Source organism: Bombina bombina, chromosome 7 (genome assembly GCF_027579735.1).
Source record: "Bombina bombina isolate aBomBom1 chromosome 7, aBomBom1.pri, whole genome shotgun sequence".
NCBI lineage: Eukaryota > Metazoa > Chordata > Amphibia > Anura > Bombinatoridae > Bombina > Bombina bombina.
In genome coordinates this window covers 346921253-346941812 of record NC_069505.1, presented here as the reverse complement: position 1 = coordinate 346941812, position 20560 = coordinate 346921253, and the positions used below count along the sequence as shown (strand labels likewise).

General features: G+C 38.1%; 1 protein-coding gene across 1 annotated transcript in view; it reads left to right on the top strand.

The window, feature by feature from the left end:
• The window catches only part of POC1A (POC1 centriolar protein A), a 122649-nt gene extending 102585 nt beyond the window's left edge, over positions 1-20064 (top strand). The window contains exons 10-11 of the mRNA XM_053721018.1: positions 2805-2969; positions 19820-20064. Coding sequence (XP_053576993.1) covers positions 2805-2969; positions 19820-19936 — 282 coding nt within the window. The 3' untranslated portion in view covers positions 19937-20064. The remainder of the gene's footprint in view (positions 1-2804; positions 2970-19819) is intronic.
• The last annotated feature ends 496 nt before the right edge of the window (positions 20065-20560 follow it).

Genomic DNA, 20560 nt, shown 5'->3' with positions numbered 1-20560 from the left:
AGCAGCAACTTGGTCCTCTTTGCATACTTTAACTAAATTCTACCATTTTGATGTATTTTCTTCTTCTGAAGCAGTTTTTGGTAGAAAAGTACTTCAGGCAGCGGTTTCAGTTTGAATCTTCTGCTTATGTTTTTCATTAAACTTTATTTTGGGTGTGGATTATTTTCAGCAGGAATTGGCTGTCTTTATTTTATCCCTCCCTCTCTAGTGACTCTTGCGTGGAAAGATCCACATCTTGGGTAATCATTATCCCATACGTCACTAGCTCATGGACTCTTGCTAATTACATGAAAGAAAACATAATTTATGTAAGAACTTACCTGATAAATTCATTTCTTTCATATTAGCAAGAGTCCATGAGGCCCGCCCCTTTTTTGTGGTGGTTATGATTTTTTTGTATAAAGCACAATTATTCCAATTCCTTATTTTATATGCTTTCGCACTTTTTTCTTATCACCCCACTTCTTGGCTATTCGTTAAACTGAATTGTGGGTGTGGTGAGGGGTGTATTTATAGGCATTTTGAGGTTTGGGAAACTTTGCCCCTCCTGGTAGGAATGTATATCCCATACGTCACTAGCTCATGGACTCTTGCTAATATGAAAGAAATGAATATATCAGGTAAGTTCTTACATAAATTATGTTTTTTACCTCTGTGATTATCTTGTATCTAAGCCTCTGCAAACTGCCCCCTTATTTTAGTACTTTTGACAGATATCCATTTTAACCAATCAGAGCTGGCTCACTGGAACTCCATGTGCGTGAGCACAGTGTTATCTATATGACACACATGAACTAACACCACCAAAAAAAAGGCGGCCTTCAAGGGCTTACACATTTGCATATGAACCTCCTAGGTTTAGCTTCCAACTAAGAATACCAAGAGAACAAAGCAAAATTGGTGATAAAAGTAAATTGGAAAATTGTTTAAAATTACATTCTCTATCTGAGTCATGAAAGTTTATTTTGGACTAGACTGTCCCTTTAACTCTTTGAAATGAATTACATTTTGTAGTAATCCTAGGCTAATCATTAGAACCTAAGTAAGGACTCCTCTTATGAAACTGTCAGTAAGTTTAATTGTTATCAATAGACTGTACTTACTGGGCCTCTCAGTACCTAGACATATTTACTAAAATAATTGTCTATCTTATTTGTGCTAAAACTGGAGCTAATATAAGTGTATGAAGGGTGTGATTAGCACCCAGAGAAGGTTGTGTTCAGATGAAAACAGTGCACTATTGTATTGTGTGGCACAGGAATACACAAGTAGTCTGTGCGTATAGTCTTGCATCTATTTCACTTTGATAGTGTGTCAGGCACATTGATAACTGAAATTAAACAGTTGTTTATAAATGAAAAATTGTTTTGTTTTTTCTTTTATGATTCAGACCATATAAAAGATATATATATATATATATATATATATATATATATATATATATATATATATATATATATATATATATATTAGTAAAGTTGTGTTATGATCTTGGCATCCTTTGTTGAAAAGCAGGTAAGGTAGGTTTAGGAGTGTGCACAAAATTGTATATTCTGAATAATTAAAGAAAAAATATTGGTTTCTTGTCCCTTTATTCTATTTTTCACTGAGACAACTGTACAAGTTGTGAGCATGCTTTGGTGTAAAGTTAAAGGGACATTAAACACTTTGAGATAGTAATATAAAATTTATAAATTGTATATATTAAAAAAAAATCTGCAATATACTTTCATTATTTATTTTGGCCCCTTTTCCTGTATTTCCATTCTGAAATTTAAGAGCTTTTTAGTTCCTGTTAGAAATGGAAGTGCAGAACATTGTTATATTCTACACAGCCATTGGCTGCACACTCTAGTGACCTAGTTATAACTGTCCCTGATTGGACACAACATAGAAGGTAACCTAAGTTACTACATGGCAGCTCCTATTGTTTTATATTCTCAGACTATTCTTTTCTTTGAATGCATCATTGTATCCAACATTTATTTAGTGTTTAATGTCCCTTTTAATACTGGTACTAGTCTACTGTTGCAATGAGTTTGCCTCCCCACTCTTTAACCCCCTAATAAAGAATTACACAGCCCCAGTTCCTTCCTATGATGTGTGCAACCTCAAAAGCGACTAATGGGACGTGCTGCTTTGGTGCATCGGTATGGTACCATAAGTGAACTGATGTTTTTAGAAACAATCTTTCCTCTGAGAACCACTTGAAAGTGCAATGACTCAAGATTGTGATTTACGTCAATTTGATGTCATTCTACTCTCAAGTGGTTCTCATATTTCTTTAAAAAAAATAATGTAAAAAATCAAGATCATCATTCTACACGTGTTCCATTTTTCTAAATGCTTGTCTATATTTATTATCCTGCTTCACTGACTGGTAGATTTAGTGCTATAGATTTTAGTTGATTCCTGTTCCAGCTGTTAAAAAAGCAATAGTGTATTGCTGTCGGGTCTGTTTGCAAGATTACTGATCACAATCTTGTGGAAGCGATCTTGTGTATCCCAACATACTGCTAATGACATCCTTGTGCAATAATGTTGTGTCTGCCTATCTTGATCTCAAATGAGGTTAGGGCTATCTCCTTGGACTCCAGATTGAGTTACAACTTTACAATTTACAATTTTCTCACTGGCATGCAATGGGTTAAAAAAAAACAATCTCCCTTTCTCATCAGATTGCTAAAGAGGACATGTAACTGGTTAGTTATGATTGATTATTTGTGATTACATTTACTGTTTAAATAATAGTTCAATAATAAGTCTCTTGATGATGATTTTTTTTTAATTTTATTTATTAATAGTCTACAGGAATAGAAAATATTAACTTTCGGGTAAACAAAGAAGAAAAGCATCGTCCTCAGTCCTATTCTACCAACAAACATCAGCAGCCAGAAGAAGATGGCAATGTCCGCACGATTACAAATACGTTAGAGCATATAGTCGGACAGTTAGACGTTCTTACTCAGGTGAGGTTTGTTTGAGTTGAACATTTCATGTCTATTAAACTTATGCCTTATAAGTCATGTATATGTGTATGTGTATATGTATATGTATGTATGTGTATATATATATATATGTGTGTGTGTAGAGAAGCGGCACTCACAGGACTTAATTAATACAAAATTTATTAATAGTTGATCAATTCAGTCAGTCAACGTTTCGGTCCTCGCAGGGACCTTTATCAAGACTGTTTCTACACAGAAGATACAAAGTTAGAAGAAAAGACAATTAATTCCACTAAGAGTAAAACTCCACATTAGACAAGACTAACAACCATAAACACTTGTAAAGACATGAAAAGAAAACACACTATGGGAGAAAAGTGAAAAAGTGATATATAGAATGTATTTGGACAAAGAATGAATCACATGGCTCATGAAATTTCATTCAGGTAATAGCTAGCACAGGGAAAGTTTACCCTTCACGGGTTGTAATAGGGGGGCTAACATGTTTCAATATATACTGCAGGCTATGATTACATGCTGCAAGCAGAACTAATTTGTATAATGGTCTTGACAAAGGATTAAGTCGAAACTTTAACCATGTAACCTATATTTTTTTTGATGAATAATGTGAGTGCCTTCCTGCAAGAGGAGTATTGATGTTGTGTTTTTGAAAAAGCACCGGGGCGGAAATCATGGTGTTGGAAGTAACTGCATGGCAAAAATGCATATATATAAATATATAACAAAAAGAAAGTACACAAATACATTGCATTTCAATGTGTGGAAAAATCCTCTGGCCTCAGGAAGTCTTTTGTCTATGTCTCTAAAGCTTGCTTTGCCACAAGATTTTGGTGGCTTAAATTCCAGTGTAATACCTTTTGAAAAATGTTATTTAAAAATTAAAAAATCCAGGTTGCCTAAACGGTTTCCTTATTTATAACATGGTGATCATACACCAATAAGGCCTAAACTCAAAAACTAATTTACTATAAAATGTCAAATTTTAGATTGCCGTGTACTTTTAACTCAAATTTTTTTATTTTCTCCACTGTCCCTGAGAGGCTTTAGTGTAACTATCCTTTAAACAGGCATTCTAAAGAAAAAGAAAAACATTCTATAATACATAAGAGCATTTAATTTTATAATACTAACCCTAGTTATGTGTTTAACCCCACAAAGGGGTTAAAATACATAGTAAAGTCCCACTTATGAGGAAAACGCACACAAAAGTGTAAAAAAAACATATTTAAAGGGATATTAAAGGGACATGACACCCACATTTTTTCTTTCATGATTTAGAAAGAGAATGCAATTTTAAACATCTTTCTAATTTACTTATATTATCTAATTTGTTTTATTCTCTTGATATTCTTTGCTGAAAAGCATATCTAGATATGCTCAGCAGCTGCTGATTGGTTACTGCACATAGAAGTCTTGTGTGATTGGCTCACCATGTTCATTGCTTTTTCTTCAACTAAGGATATCTAAAAAATGAAGCAAAATAAATAATAGAAGTAAATTGTAATGTTGTTTAAATTTCTATTCTCTATCTGAATCATGAAAGAAAGATTTTGGGTTTAGTGGCCCTTTAAGGCTTATCTGGCTCAGTAGTACATTGCCTTTCTGGAGCTAGCCTTTACTATCTAATTAACCCCTTTGTGGAGGTTAAACATTGGTATAGGTCGACAGTAGTGCAATAAGAAAATGCTGTGTTTTAATGTCTTATTGCAGATTTATGCCCATTAAATATTGTACCTTAGCTTCTCCTCTTAAAAAGGATAGGAAAGTCAAAATTAAACTTGCAGGATTCAGATAGAGCCGGTCATTTTAAGACACTTTTTAAATTAACTTCTATTATCAAATGTGCTTCGTTCTCTTGGTATCCCTGGTTGAAAAAGAATACGCACATATCATACACTAGTGGGAGCAAACTGCTGATTGGTGCCTGCACACATTTGTGTCTTGTGATTGGCTAACTAGATCGGTTCAGCTAGCTGCCTGTAGTGCTTCAGCAAAGGATAACACGAGAATTAAGCAAAATTGATAACTGAAGTAAATTGGAAAGTTGTTTGAAATTGTATGTTCTATCTGAATCATTAAAGAAAATTGTGGGGTTTCCTGTCCCTTTAAGCTATGGTCTTCTGGGATGTTTCTGACAACTGACATAGCATCTAAAGCATTGTGCTCACATTTTAAAATGAAATGCTATATTTTGTTTGAATCCTCTTAAAAACAAGTCTGTGCACCTGCTTATTACACACAAACACAAAAATGCCTTATGTGCAGTTATATTAAAGGGACAGTCAAGTCCAAAAAAAACTTTCATGATTTAAATAGGGCATGTAATTTATTTTTTTTTAAAGTCTTTATTTACAACCAGCATTATATACAGTTCAATATGAAAAAAGAAAACAAGAACATATCTTATGCCACGCAGGGCAAGTCATTTTACAAAACAAATATGAGCCAAAAATGCAGTTATTGTCAATGCTCTTGATATTATGCAGAATTTGTAGCAATATACGTTATCAGTATAACATACCGAAAAAATACAAAAAACAGAGGTTAATTATATTCACTGCTGGGTTTTTTCCTTCAATTTTCTCACCCACCATGAAAACCAATCATTCTGATATAAAATCAAAAACAAAATAAATAAAAAAAAAAATAACATCTCTCTCCCCTCTCCCCATTTACCAAATACCGAGAAGAACTATCTCTGAGTTTTTAAATGGGAAGATCAAATAGTTAATTTCACTTTCATGAAATGTTTTTATAAAAGCTGCCCATTTGTTGAAGAAATTCCTTATATCTGATTCTTTATTAATATTTGTGTCCTTCTGTTCTAGTACACATTGCTTTTTTAAATAGTTCTTGACTTCAGGGATTGTAGGAAGAGCTCTCAATTTCCATTTCTTACAAATCAGGTATCTGGTAGCTAATATAGAAAGAGTTACTAGTTTATCATTATCCTGATAACTACCTTCCGGCTTCAGGCACAATATGATTTGGTATAATGACAAGGAAAGTGACTTAGTTTTTATTGTAGTTTTGAGCCAGAACTCTAGTCTGTTCCAGAAATTTCTTATTTTTGGGCAAGACCAGAACATGTGAATCAAGTCGGCCGCTGGGTAGGAGCATTTGGGGCATTTGTTAAATTGCTGATTATGAATTCTATGTCCTTTCTCGGGGGTGAAGTATGTCCTGTGAAGGAGCCTAAGGTGGGACTCTCGCCATGTGGCCGATAATGTAGAAGAAGCAACTTTATTAATTGATAATTGTAAATTTTTCGGTTCAATATTGCTCTGAGGTATCAATGAGCTCCATATTAAGGCCAAATTATCTAATAATAGGACTCCTTTCTCATTAATAAGTGTTTGATAGCATGGGGAAATAGACATAAGGCCAGTTTTTACTAAGGCGAGCCAGCTTTCCAGCTTGCCTAATGTCCAGCCGTAGCCTTGTTCTCTAATTATTTCGATAGCGAGGTGCCTTATTTGCAGATAAGCGAAGAAGTCTTTATTGGGTAGATTAAATTCAGTTTTTAATTCTTCAAAAGTTTTGATACAATTCCTATCTTTGTCTATTATATAAATTAGTTTATCCAGGCCATTATTATGCCATCTATCAAAAACTTCTGATTTTAAACCTGCTTGGAATCGTGGGTTTCCTCTCAAGGGAAGATGTCTCGAGGCACTACTAGACACTGAGAGAGATCTGGTTAACTTCCACCATGCCTTAATGGGGTTAGATATAGTTTTAAGTCTCTTGATATTTGCTGGCAGTTCCTTTGGTAAAGAGTGAATCAAAGCCATAGGGAGATATGGCGCACAGACGTTTATTTCTAATTCATTATTTAAAATGTAATTTTTAGTATGGATCCAGTCGGCAACTATGCGTGCTAAGAAGCTATAGTTATATGCTCTGATATTTGGCAGTGCCAAGCCTCCATATTCCCTTGACACAGAAAGTTTAATGAGAGATATCTTGGACCTTTTCCCTTGCCATAAAAATTGTCTGATTGCGGTGTTAAAGAAGCGAACATCTTTTTCCAATAAGATTAGAGGTAGGTTCTGGAGAATATACAAAAGCTTGGGAAGGAGAACCATTTTGAACAGTTCTGAGCGACCAGAAACTGATAAAGGCAGATTCTGCCAAGTTTTAAGTTTCTCCCTGATAGTAGAAAGAATAGGGGATATATTGAATTTGTATAAATCTTTTACACTAATCGGTATGTGAATCCCTAAATACTTAAAAGAGTCTGTAACCACTTTAAATGGAGTAACTAAGATAGAGCTACTATTTCTTCTAAGCCAGAGTATTTCAGATTTTGATTTATTCACTTTATATCCCGAAAAGGAGCCAAAATGATCAGTTATTTGAAGGAGTTTTGGTATATTTATTTTTGAATTGGACAGATAGATTAATAAGTCATCAGCATATAAACCTATTTTTATCTCATAGTTTTGTATCTTTATGCCTTCTAAATGTTTTCTTATCATAATTGCTAGGGGTTCGATAGCGATATTGAAAAGGAGAGGGGAGAGAGGGCACCCCTGACGCGTACCCCTATCCATTGTGATTGGAGATGAGATAATATCATTTATTATTAATCTCGTTTGGGAATGATTATGCAAATTTTCCACAAATTTAGGGAAGTTGCCCAGGATCCCAAATTTTGTTAGAGAGGTTTTTAAATGGTTGAAAATTACAGAGTCAAACGCTTTTTCTGCGTCAATTGACAAGATGGCTAGGTCAGGGAGGCCCTCCCCCCCCTCAGAGGGAAGGTTCTGAAAATGATCCATTACAATAAGGAGCTCTCTGATTTTTGCCGCAGAGTTACGTCTATTCAAGAAACCGGCTTGATCCGTATGAATTATTTTTGCTAAGATGGGCTGAAGTCTAGATGCAATAATAGAAGACATAATTTTGAAATCAGAGTTAAGCAGAGCAATTGGTCTGTATGATTCTTTTTGCATAGGATCTTTCCCTCCCTTTAAAATCAGAGTTGTAAATGAGGAGCAGAAGGAAGGTGAAACTGATTTACCATTAACATAGATCTCATTATAAAGATTGCCTAGAAAAGGCCCTACTTCGGCTGATAAAATTTTATAAAATTCATTTGGTAGCCCATCTGGGCCTGGGGCTTTATTTGAGGAAAGCTTAGAGATTGTTTTCTCTATCTCTTCCTTTGTAATAGGAGAGTTAAGACTAATATTGTCTTCCTCTGAGATTGTTGGATGAGTAATTTTATTCCAAAACTCATCAGCTCTCGAGACATCGTATCCCTTGCAGGTATATAAATCCTGAAAATATTCTGAAAATAAATCAGAGATTTCCTCAGGCTTTGATATTTGCTTCCCATTATTGTGAAGTTTTTCAATAGTTTGTTTCTTTCCTTCAGTTTTAACTAGTTTAGCTAACATTTTTCCAGACTTATTGCCAAATCTGTATAATTTAGCTTGAAATCTAAGTTCCCTGTGTGTTTCCTGGGTCAATATGAAAGTGTCTCTAGCACTTTTAGCCCGAATATATTTCGCCCAGTTTAAGGGATTTTTCTCAAGTAGGAAATGGTTATATGAATTAATTAAATGACTATTAATCTCTTTTTCCCTTGACTTCAACTTTTTAGTTAAAATGGCAACATAGGCTATGATTTCCCCTCTTAACACTGCTTTAGCAGTCTCCCAGAAGATATCTGGACGCCCAATATAATTACTATTAAAGTTGATATAATCATTGAACTTATTTCTAATCCATTCTTTAAATTTTAGGTCTGTTGTTAAATGATAAGGGAAAAAAAAACGTGATATTTTGGGCTTTGAATGACCAAGATGTAAGTCTAAAAAAATAGGCCCGTGGTCAGAAAGAAGAACCGGCATTATTCCTGCTTTTACTTTTGTAATGGGTAAACGCTCATCTGTAAGAAATAGGTCGATCCTAGAAAGTGTTTTGTGGGCTTTGGAGAGACAGGTAAAATCCTGAATGTCAGGATTTTGGATTCTCCAAATATCACGAAGTGCCAAATTTTGCTTGATTTTATTAAAAATCTTAGTATCTATACTATCCTTTTTCTGTTTCAATTGCATGGAGTCCCTTCTAAGCCTATCTAGGGGAGATTGAGGTGCCATATTAAAATCTCCACCTAGAATCAGATGTCCTTCAGACAATAATAGAAGCTTAGATTGCATATGGTCCCAAAACCCTGGGTCAGATATATTTGGTCCATATATATTACATAGTGTGTAGATCTTCTGGGCAGCTCTAAGTTTCACTAGGACATACCTCCCCTCCAAGTCAACCTCAGATTGTAATATTTCTACTTGGGACTTTTTCCCTATCAGTATAGCTACGCCTCTTTTTTTCCTGATACTTGGCGCTACAAAAACCTCTCTAACCCATTGCGCTTTTAATTTAAGAGATTCCTCAAGATTTAAATGGGTTTCTTGTATGAAGCCGATATCTGCATGGGCTTTACCTAAATGGGTGAGTATTGCCTTCCGTTTAATAGGAGACGAAATGCCCCCTACATTCCAAGATATTATTTTTAATTTATTTAGTTTTGAAGGCATTTACTTAGGGGGGGAGGGGGGAGGGAGAGGAGAAGAGAAAGAAAAAAGAAAAAGAAAAAAAAAAAAAACAAGCACCCAAAAAAAAAAAAAAAAACAGCAATAAAATAAACTAACCATTCCCTATCCCGAGGGAATTCCCTAGTCATAGATCCTAACCTCTTTTTATAACAAAGGATCATTTCTTAGCTAAACTTGCGACTTTAGTGTCTTAAAGAAATCCTCAGCTAATTGAACATCATCAAATAAATGTATAGTGTCATCCACTTCAACTCTAAGTTTAGAGGGATATATTATGGTGGCACGATGTCCATTCTGTATGAACTTAGTGCAGGTTGGTGCCATCTCTCTTCTCTTAGATGCTGTGTGGGCAGAAAAGTCTTGAAAAATCAAAATCCTGGTATTATCAATTAGGAGTGGCTGGTTTTTACGATAGAGTTGTAGCAACATAATTTTATCCTGGAAATTAAGCAATTTTGCAATCACAGGTCTCGGACGATTCTTATCTTTATTATCTAGGCGAGGGGAGCCTATTCTATGCGCCCTTTCTACTAGGATCGAATGGTAGGTTGGAGGGACATTTAGGGCCTTAGCAAGCACATTTGATATAAAATGACACAAATTGTCATATTGCTTATCTTCTGGAAGGCCTATTATCCGAATGTTGTTCCTTCTGGAACGATTTTCAAGATCCTCCAACCTATCATTGATCCTGTGAATATTAGCATTTGAGGTCTCAATTTTAGAGTTCTGTGCTGTTGTTAAGTCTTCTAGGTCTGACACTCGCTGTTCTATTTCCTGCAATCTGTTGGAAAATTGTCTGATCTCTTGAGTTAATAAGGAGATATCTTGCTTGATTTCTGTCCTTAATGTGTCAAACTTAGGTGTTAGAGCCTCAGAGATGCTGGTAACTAGACTCTGTATGTTAGTTACCTCAGGTAATGTTATCATGTGCGTATTTGTTGTTTCTGTAAGAGAATCTTGTGTATTCTTGGATTTCCTCTCTCTATTTCTCGCTGCCATGCCTGGTGAGGGTGTTTTAGGGGAGATAGAGAGAAATTTGTCCATGTGCTATGTGTCTCTCTTTTCCTCTCCTCTCTCTCTTTCCCTTCCCTCCCTCCTTGTTTGGTGGAGAAAGGGGAATTGTTAAATGAGCCACTTGTCAGTGGGGTGCAGGAAAAAAGAAGAATGTGACTAAGAAGGATAATTGTCAAGTGGAGTGTGATAATGTGAGGTAATAAGGGGAAAGGGGAGTGGTTGAAGTGAGGAGAGGGGGAAAAATAAAAAAAAAATAAAAAAGATGTTTTAAGTGATAAAAATTAGGTGGGGTGTGTGTTTATTTTTATTTAAATTATTATATTAGTATTTATTGTGCTGTAGTGTGAGTTGTGAGTTTCTCTTTTTTTTTTCCTATTTCAACTTTCAGTGTTCAGGTTCCCCCTTTCTTTTTCTCCTCTTAATTTTAAAATTAATAAGGTGGGAAGGAGGGATAGCAAAATTTGTATATTTGTGATTCTACTAGAAATGTAAATATATAAAATTGGCAGCAGTTTAAATATTACAGGAGTTATTCAACTCAGTAGCCCTTCTACAGATTTATTGGTAATGATATTATCAGATTGGTTAGTCTGACACTTTACCTGTGACTGAAGGTGTTCATGACTAAGGAGAGAGAGTCATGTAATGCAAATTCGTGCAGGTTCTCTTTTCATAGAAAAATAGATTAAATCTGACTATTTAGCAACTTGTTCCTTATTTAACTCCAAGGAGTATATGAATATAGTCTCTGAAGATATGTTTTTAAATGCAAGCCTCTGTATAGCAAGTTTAAACCGTATACAAGCAAAGAGAGAAAAGTGACACTTTGTTACATTTTCAGATCAAGTTATTTATCAACTTCTAACTATAGCCTTGGAGTTGTAACCATATATTACCTTTCCCTTCCCTTCCCTCTCCCCCTCCCCCTTCTTTCAGTGTAATCTGACTAGTAGAACTCAAGTAGGAGAGAAACAAGGGAAACAAGGAAGAAGGGAAGAAAAAAGAGAGAAAAAAAAAAAGAAGAACTACTTAAGCTTCCTGCAAGTTTAGTGCTGATAACAGAAACAGGATTAACCATACAATGCTTGTTCTCAATTACAGTTCAGATAAAAGGACAGAGGACAAAAGAGAGGAGAATTAATTATCCTATCTCCTGTTCCCTACCAGCTTGTTTCCTAGTTAACTCCAGAAGGTGTGAGAGTTTTTTAATGAGGAAAAGAGCGCTCTGAGAATATGCTTTAAGTTGCACCCATATCCAATACAGACATAAAGGAGAAAAAAGAACAAGCAGAGAGAGATATCACTTTGTTACTTTTTTAAATCAATCATTTGTCAAATTCTAGCTATGACCTCTGAGTTGTAACAATATATTATCTTTTTTCCCTTCTCCTCCCCCTCAACGTGGTCTGTCTAATACAGCTCACGAAAAAGAGAAGAGAAGGAAAAAAAAAAAAAAAAAAAAAAAGAAGCAATTAAGCTTCCTGCAAGTTTAGTGCTGGTAACAAGGACAGGGTTAGCTATGCAATGCTTGCTTTAAATTACAGTACATATAGAAGAAAACAAAGAACAAAAAGAAGAGGGTTAATTCTCCTATTTCTTATTTTTTAGCAGCTTGTTTCTTAGTTAGCTCCCAGGGATATTTAAATTTATAATGGGGCAGAGAACCCTCTGGGAGTGTGCTTTTAAATGCAGATATATCTATAACAGGTGTAAACAGTAAAAAAGCAAGCCAAGAATGACATTCTGTTACATATTCAACTCAGATCTGTTATAAAGGTAAACACATGTAAATAACATACACAGTGTTAATTTTCAGCGTCTTCTTATTTTAAACAAAATAAGTTTTGATTTTTTAAGATAGTTATAGCCTAGTATATTTATGTTAAGGTCCAAATTAGTACTTGAGTCTATGTCCTTTCCCTTAAGCCCTTCTTTTCACACCTTGGCGTTTTCTTAAAAAGGTTTGTTCTATGCTTATAGGGGGAGAGGAGGGTGGGGTGTCAAATGAGTTCCCTTGTGATGTTTGTAACGTTACCCTGCGATGGCCTGGATCACCTCTGTGGGAGAAGATGAATGTTTCCTCAGTGCGGCCCCTCTCACGCAGCACCGGTGGGAGAGGGGACCCGCGATGCAGTCAGCCAAAGATGTAAAAGGCTACCTTACCGCCAAGGGTCAGGCCGGTATAAAGAGTGGTGGCTCAGCAGAGATGGTCGTATTCCATAACCAGAAGGATACCTTTAGATGCCGATGTCGGTCCGCCCCTCACGCAGCACCAGTGGGAGGGGCCTGGGTGACCGAGAAAGAAACAGAGTATTCCCGGCTCCTTCACCTCTCTCTCTCCCCCGCAGCAGAGAAACCACTCCAGCCAGGTGGGACCAAGCAACCTCCGATCAGGCGAGGGGGCTCAGGGCAGCATCTGGACACCGGGTAAGTGCAGGGATCCAGAAATGGAGCAGCAAAAACAAGATAGTTCCCTTTTCCTTTATCGCACTCTGGGGTGGATATAACACTGTAATTTGCCTGGCAAATCCCGCCAGGTGTTGCTGAAAGGGTAGTTCAATACGGAAGAAAAAAAGTGTTGCTTCCAGAAAGTATTTTTTAAAGTTCTGAGGTAGGGTCTTCTAACTGCTGCAGTTTACAGTTTTGCAGCCTAGTGCGTTGGTGTGGCACTATGTGGGTTCTGGAGGCGATGGTCTAGCCAGACAAGCCGCCCTGGGTCTAAGGGTTTTAGGCGCGAGAACTCCGCCAAGGGCTTGTGTTGAGGTAATGCTGCACAGGTGTTCCACACTCCCATACACCTGAGCTCCTCCTCTTCCTGGAACCTCCAGGGCATGTAATTTTTAAACAACTTTCCAATTTACTTTTATCACCAATTTTGCTTTGTTCTCTTGGTATTCTTAGTTGAAAGCTAAATCTAGGAGGTTCATATGCTAATTTCTTAGACTTGAAGGCCGCCTCTAATCTGAAAGCATTTTGAGAGTTTTTCACCACTAGAGGGCGTTAGTTCATGTGTTTCACATAGATAACATTGAGCTCACGCACGTGAATTTACCGAGGACTGAGCACTGATTGGCTAAAATGTAAGTGTGTCAAATGAACTGAAATAAGGGGGCAGTCTGCAGAGGCTTAGATACAAGGTAATTACAGAGGTAAAATGTGTATTATTATAACTGTTTGTTATGCAAAACTGGGGAATGGGTAATAAAGGGATTATCTATCTTTCTCCTGTTAAGTGTAGTCAGTCCACGGGTCATCCATTACTTATGGGATATTGACTCCTCCCTAACAGGAAGTGCAAGAGGATCACCCAAGCAGAGCTGCTATATAGCTCCTCCCCCCTACGTCACACCCAGTCATTCTCTTGCACCTAACTAATAGATAGGATGTGTGAGAGGAGTGTGGTTATTAAATTTAGTTTTTATTTCTTCAATCAAAAGTTTGTTGTTTTAAACAGCACCGGAGTGTGTTGTTTTTTCTCAGGCAGTATTAGAAGAAGAATCTACCTGAGTTTGTGTATGATCTTAGCGGACGTAACTAAGATCCATTTGCTGTTCTCGGCCATTCTGAGGAGCGAGGTAACTTCAGAACAGGGGACAGCGGGCAGGGTTCACCTGCAAAGAGGTATGTTGCAGTATATTATTTTCTAAGGAATGGAATTGACTGAGAAAATACTGCTAATACCAATATAATGTAAGTACAGCCTTAAATGCAGTAGTAGCAACTGGTATCAGGCTGTTATGTATGTATGTTGGCACTAAAGTATTTCTGGGGAATGGCACTTCACTAAGAAAATACGGTATACATATAACTTATAGCCTTTCTGCAGTGATAGCGACTAGCAACAGGCTTTTATTATTATTTCATATATTTAAAACGTTTACTGGCAGGTTAATCGTTTTTCTCTCTGAGGTACTTGGTGAAAAATTTATGGGCATTATTTTCCACTTGGCTGTCGTTTATTTTGAATAAAATCAGTTTACTGAGCTTCCCCACTGCTGTATTATGAGTGGGAGGGGCCTATTTTGGCGCTTTTACTACGCATTAAAAATTCAGTCACGTCTTCCTTATTCTCCCTGCATGATCCAGGACGTCTCTACAGAGCTCAGGGGTCTCCAAAACTAGTTTGAGGGAGGTAATCACTCACAGCAGACCTGTGAGACTGTGCTTTGACTGTGATAAAAACGTATTTATTTTATTTGTTATTCGTTTTTTTGGTATTAAGGGGTTAATAATCCATTTGCTAATGGGTGCAATCCTTTGCTAAATTAATGCATTTCATATGAAAAATTGATTGCTATAACTAAACCGGTTCATTGTTATCTCAATGAGACAGTTTTTTTTTTTTTTGTGTGCTTCTTAAAGGCACAGTAACGTGTTTTTTATATTGCTTGTAAATTTATTTGAAAAGTATTTTCCAAGCTTGCTAGTCTAATTGCTAGTTTGTTTAAACATGTCTGACACAGAGGAATCTCTTTGTGCAATATGTTCAAAGGCCAAGGTGGAGCCCAATAGAAATTTATGTACTAATTGCATTGATGCTACTTTAAATAAAAGCCAATCTGTACATGTTAAGAAAAATTCACCAGACAACGAGGGGGAAGTTATGCCGACTAACTTGCCTCACGTGTCAGTACCTGCATCTCCCGCTCAGGAGGTGCGTGATATTGTAACGCCAAGTACATCAGGGCGGCCATTACAAATCACTTTACAAGACATGGCTAATGTTATGACTGAAGTTTTATCTAAATTGCCAGAACTTAGGGGTAAACGAGACCACTCTGGGGTGAGAACAGAGTGCGCTGATAATGCTAGGGCCATGTCTGATACTGCGTCACAATTTGCAGAACATGAAGACGGAGAGCTTCATTCTGTGGGTGACGGATCTGATCCAAATAAACTGGATTCAGACATTTCAAATTTTAAATTTAAGCTGGAGAACCTCCGTGTATTACTAGGGGAGGTGTTAGCGGCTCTGAATGATTGTAACACGGTTGCAATCCCAGAGAAAATATGTAGGTTGGATAAATATTTTGCGGTACCGACGTGTACTGACGTTTTTCCTATACCTAAGAGACTTACTGAAATTGTTAACAAGGAGTGGGATAGACCCGGTGTGCCTTTCTCACCCCCTCCTATATTCAAAAAAATGTTTCCAATAGACGCCACCACACGGGACTTATGGCAAACGGTCCCTAAGGTGGAGGGAGCAGTTTCTACTTTAGCTAAGCGTACCACTATCCCGGTGGAGGATAGCTGTGCCTTTTCAGATCCAATGGATAAAAAGTTAGAGGGTTACCTTAAGAAAATGTTTGTTCAACAAGGTTTTATATTGCAACCCCTTGCATGCATTGCGCCTGTCACGGCTGCGGCGGCATTTTGGTTTGAGTCTCTGGAAGAGACCCTTGACACAGCTCCATTGGATGAGATTACACACAAGCTTAAAGCCCTTAAGCTAGCTAATTCATTTATTTCTGATGCCGTAGTACATTTAACTAAACTTACGGCTAAGAATTCTGAATTCGCCATTCAGGCGCGCAGAGCGCTGTGGCTAAAATCCTGGTCAGCTGATGTGACTTCTAAATCTAAATTGCTTAACATACCTTTCAAGGGGCAGACATTATTCGGGCCCGGTTTGAAAGAAATTATCGCTGACATTACGGGAGGTAAGGGCCATGCCCTGCCTCAAGACAGAGCCAAACCAAGGGCTAGACAGTCTAATTTTCGTGCCTTTCGTAACTTCAAGGCAGGAGCAGCATCAACTTCCTCTGCTCCAAAACAGGAAGGAACTGTTGCTCGCTACAGACAAGGCTGGAAACCTAACCAGACCTGGAACAAGGGCAACCAGGCCAGAAAACCTGCTGCTGCCCCTAAGACAGCATGAAGTGAGGGCCCCCGATCCGGAAACGGATCTAGTGGGGGGCAGACTTTCTCTCTTCGCCCAGGCTTGGGCAAGAGATGTCCAGGATCCCTGGGCGTTGGAGATCATATCTCAGGGATATCTTCTGGACTTCAAAACTTCTCCTCCAAAAGGGAGATTTCATCTTTCAAGGTTGTCAACAAACCAGATAAAGAAAGAGGCGTTTCTACGCTGTGTACAAGATCTTTTACTAATGGGAGTGATCCACCCGGTTCCGCGGTCGGAACACGGACAAGGGTTTTACTCAAATCTGTTTGTGGTTCCCAAGAAAGAAGGAACCTTCAGACCAATATTGGATTTAAAGATCCTAAACAAATTCCTAAGAGTTCCATCGTTCAAGATGGAAACTATTCGGACAATCTTACCCATGATCCAAAGGGGTCAGTACATGACCACAGTGGATTTAAAGGATGCCTACCTTCACATACCGATTCACAAAGATCATTACTGGTATCTAAGGTTTGCCTTCCTAGACAGGCATTACCAGTTTGTAGCTCTTCCCTTCGGGTTAGCTACTGCTCCAAGAATCTTTACAAAGGTTCTGGGTTCTCTTCTGGCGGTACTAAGACCGCGAGGAATATCGGTAGCTCCGTACCTAGACGACATTCTGATACAAGCGTCAAGTTTCCAAACTGCCAAGTCTCATACAGAGTTAGTACTGGCATTTCTAAGGTCACATGGGTGGAAAGTGAACGAAGAAAAGAGTTCTCTATTGCCACTCACAAGAGTTCCCTTCTTACGGACTCTTATAGATTCTGTAGAAATGAAGATTTATCTGACAGAGGTCAGGTTAACAAAACCTCTAAATGCTTGCCGGGTCCTTCATTCCATTCCACACCCGTCAGTGGCTCAATGCATGGAGGTAATCGGCTTAATGGTAGCGGCAATGGACATAGTACCCTTTGCACGCCTGCATCTCAGACCACTGCAATTGTGCATGCTAAGTCAGTGGAATGGGGATTACTCAGATTTGTCCCCTATGCTGAATCTGGATCAAGAGACCAGAAATTCTCTTCTATGGTGGCTCTCTCGGCCACATCTATCCAAGGGGATGCCCTTCAGCAGGCCAGATTGGACGATTGTAACAACAGACGCCAGCCTGATAGGTTGGGGCGCTGTCTGGAATTCCCTGAAGACTCAGGGATCTTGGACTCAGGAGGAGAGTCTCCTTCCCATAAATATTCTGGAATTAAGAGCAGTTTTCAATGCCCTTCTGGCTTGGCCTCAGTTAGCAACTCTGAGGTTCATCAGGCTTACATCAACCATCAGGGAGGGACAAGGAGTTCCCTAGCAATGATGGAAGTCTCAAAGATAATTCACTGGGCAGAGTCTCACTCTTGCCACCTATCAGCGATCCACATCCCAGGCGTGGAGAACTGGGAAGCGGATTATCTAAGTCGCCAAACTTTTCATCCGGGGGAGTGGGAACTTCATCCGGAGGTCTTTGCCCAAATACTTCGGCGTTGGGGCAAACCAGATCTGGATCTCATGGCGTCTCGCCAGAACGCCAAACTTCCTTATTACGGATCCAGGTCCAGAGACCCGGGAGCGGTTCTGATAGATGCTCTGACAGCACCTTGGGTCTTCAACATGGCTTATGTGTTTCCACCCTTCCCGATGCTTCCTCGATTGATTGCCAGGATCATACAGGAGAGAGCATCGGTGATTCTAATAGCGCCTGCGTGGCCACGCAGGACCTGGTATGCAGATCTAGTGGACATGTCGTCCTGTCCACCATGGTCTCTACCTCTGAGACAGGACCTTCTGGTGCAGGGTCCTTTCAAACATCCAAATCTAATTTCTCTGAGGCTGACTGCATGGAGATTGAACGCTTGATTCTATCAAAGCGTGGATTCTCGGAGTCAGTGATTGATACCTTGATACAGGCTAGGAAGCCTGTTACCAGGAAAATTTACCATAAAATATGGCGCAAATACTTGCATTGGTGCGAATCCAAGAGTTACTCATGGAGTAAGGTTAGGATTCCTAGGATATTGTCTTTTCTACAAGAAGGTTTAGAAAAGGGTTTATCCGCTAGTTCGTTAAAGGGACAGATCTCAGCTTTGTCCATCCTTTTACACAAACGTCTGTCAAGTTCCAGACGTTCAGGCTTTTTGTCAGGCTTTGGCCAGGATTAAGCCTGTGTTTAAAACTGTTGCTCCACCATGGAGCTTAAACTTAGTTCTTAACGTTTTACAGGGTGTTCCGTTTGAACCCCTTCATTCCATTGATATCAAGCTGTTATCTTGGAAAGTTCTGTTTTTAATGGCTATTTCCTCGGCTCGAAGAGTCTCTGAGTTATCTGCTTTACATTGTGATTCTCCTTATCTGATTTTCCATTCAGACAAGGTAGTTCTGCGTACTAAACCTGGGTTCTTACCTAAGGTAGTCACTAACAGGAATATCAATCAAGAGATTGTTGTTCCTTCATTGTGCCCTAATCCTTCCTCAAAGAAGGAACGACTTCTGCACAATCTGGACGTTCTCCGTGCCCTGAAATTTTATTTACAGGCAACTAAAGATTTTCGACAAACTTCTTCCCTGTTTGTCGTCTATTCTGGACAGAGGAGAGGTCAAAAGGCTTCGGCTACCTCTCTCTCCTTCTGGCTTCGTAGTATAATACGTTTAGCCTATGAGACTGCTGGACAGCAGCCTCCTGAAAGAATTACAGCTCATTCTACCAGAGCTGTGGCTTCCACTTGGGCCTTTAAAAATGAGGCCTCTGTTGAACAGATTTGCAAGGCTGCGACTTGGTCTTCACTTCACACTTTTTCCAAATTTTAGAAATTTGACACTTTTGCTTCTTCGGAGGCTGTTTTTGGGAGAAAGGTTCTTCAGGCAGTGGTTCCTTCCGTGTAAAGATCCTGCCTGTCCCTCCCGTCATCCGTGTACTTTTAGCTTTGGTATTGGTATCCCATAAGTAATGGATGACCCGTGGACTGACTACACTTAACAGGAGAAAACATAATTTATGCTTTCCTGATAAATTCCTTTCTCCTGTAGTGTAGTCAGTCCACGGCCCGCCCTGTTTTTTATGGCAGGTCTAAATTTTAAATTTATACTCCAGTCACCACTGCACCCTATAGTTTCTCCTTTCTCGTTTGGTTTTCGGTCGAATGACTGGGTGTGACGTAGGGGGGAGGAGCTATATAGCAGCTCTGCTTGGGTGATCCTCTTGCACTTCCTTTTAGGGAGGAGTCAATATCCCATAAGTAATGGATGACCCGTGGACTGACTACACTACAGGAGAAAGGAATTTATCAGGTAAGCATAAATTATGTTTTTTAAACAACAAAAATTCTGGTGTTGACTGTCCCTTTAACTTGTGTTGCCTTTTTTTTATGTAGACCGTAGCCATTTTGGAGCAAAGACTTTTCCTAACAGAAGAAAAATTGAAAGAATGCATTGAAAATCAGCAGTTAGCTTCCCCAAGAAGTCACGCGTATTCAAAGAAGACAGTTTGAAGTGACTGACAAACAATTCAACTATTTTTTTTAAATGGGTTTTATGTGTGTAAATATATTTATATATACATGAGAATAATTTTATTTTAATAAAATGCTTTGAAATAAAACAAGAAAATTCCTTTCAAGTGTGTTTTAAGCTTATTACATTTTATGTTTCAATTTCAGCGATCTCTCTCTTTGTCTGTATCTATCATGTTGTATACAATTCATTCTTTAATACATTTTGGTCATCAGACACTTTATGATTTTAAATGTATCATGCATTCCTCTTCCCAAAAACACATTCCTATTTTCCAATAAAAATAACTGAAAAAATATATATTTTTTTATACAGAAAACTACATGATCTAAAGTTGCAAATATTCTTAATTAAGAAAGTGACTTTTTCATCTAAAAGTGAGCATTTTCAAATTGTATTAGGGAAAAAAAACTATCAAGACAGGCAAATATTTAGAGGGCGCTAACAATATTTGCCTGTCTTGATCTAACCATTTTTTTGACACAATTTAGAGGAAGCTGTGTTTTTTTAGAGGGGTGTGATATCTTTCTGGCTAGCGCAATACTAGTAATCCATTATAAAAAAAAACCTATCACTAATAGAGTATGTCAGTGAACAATCTG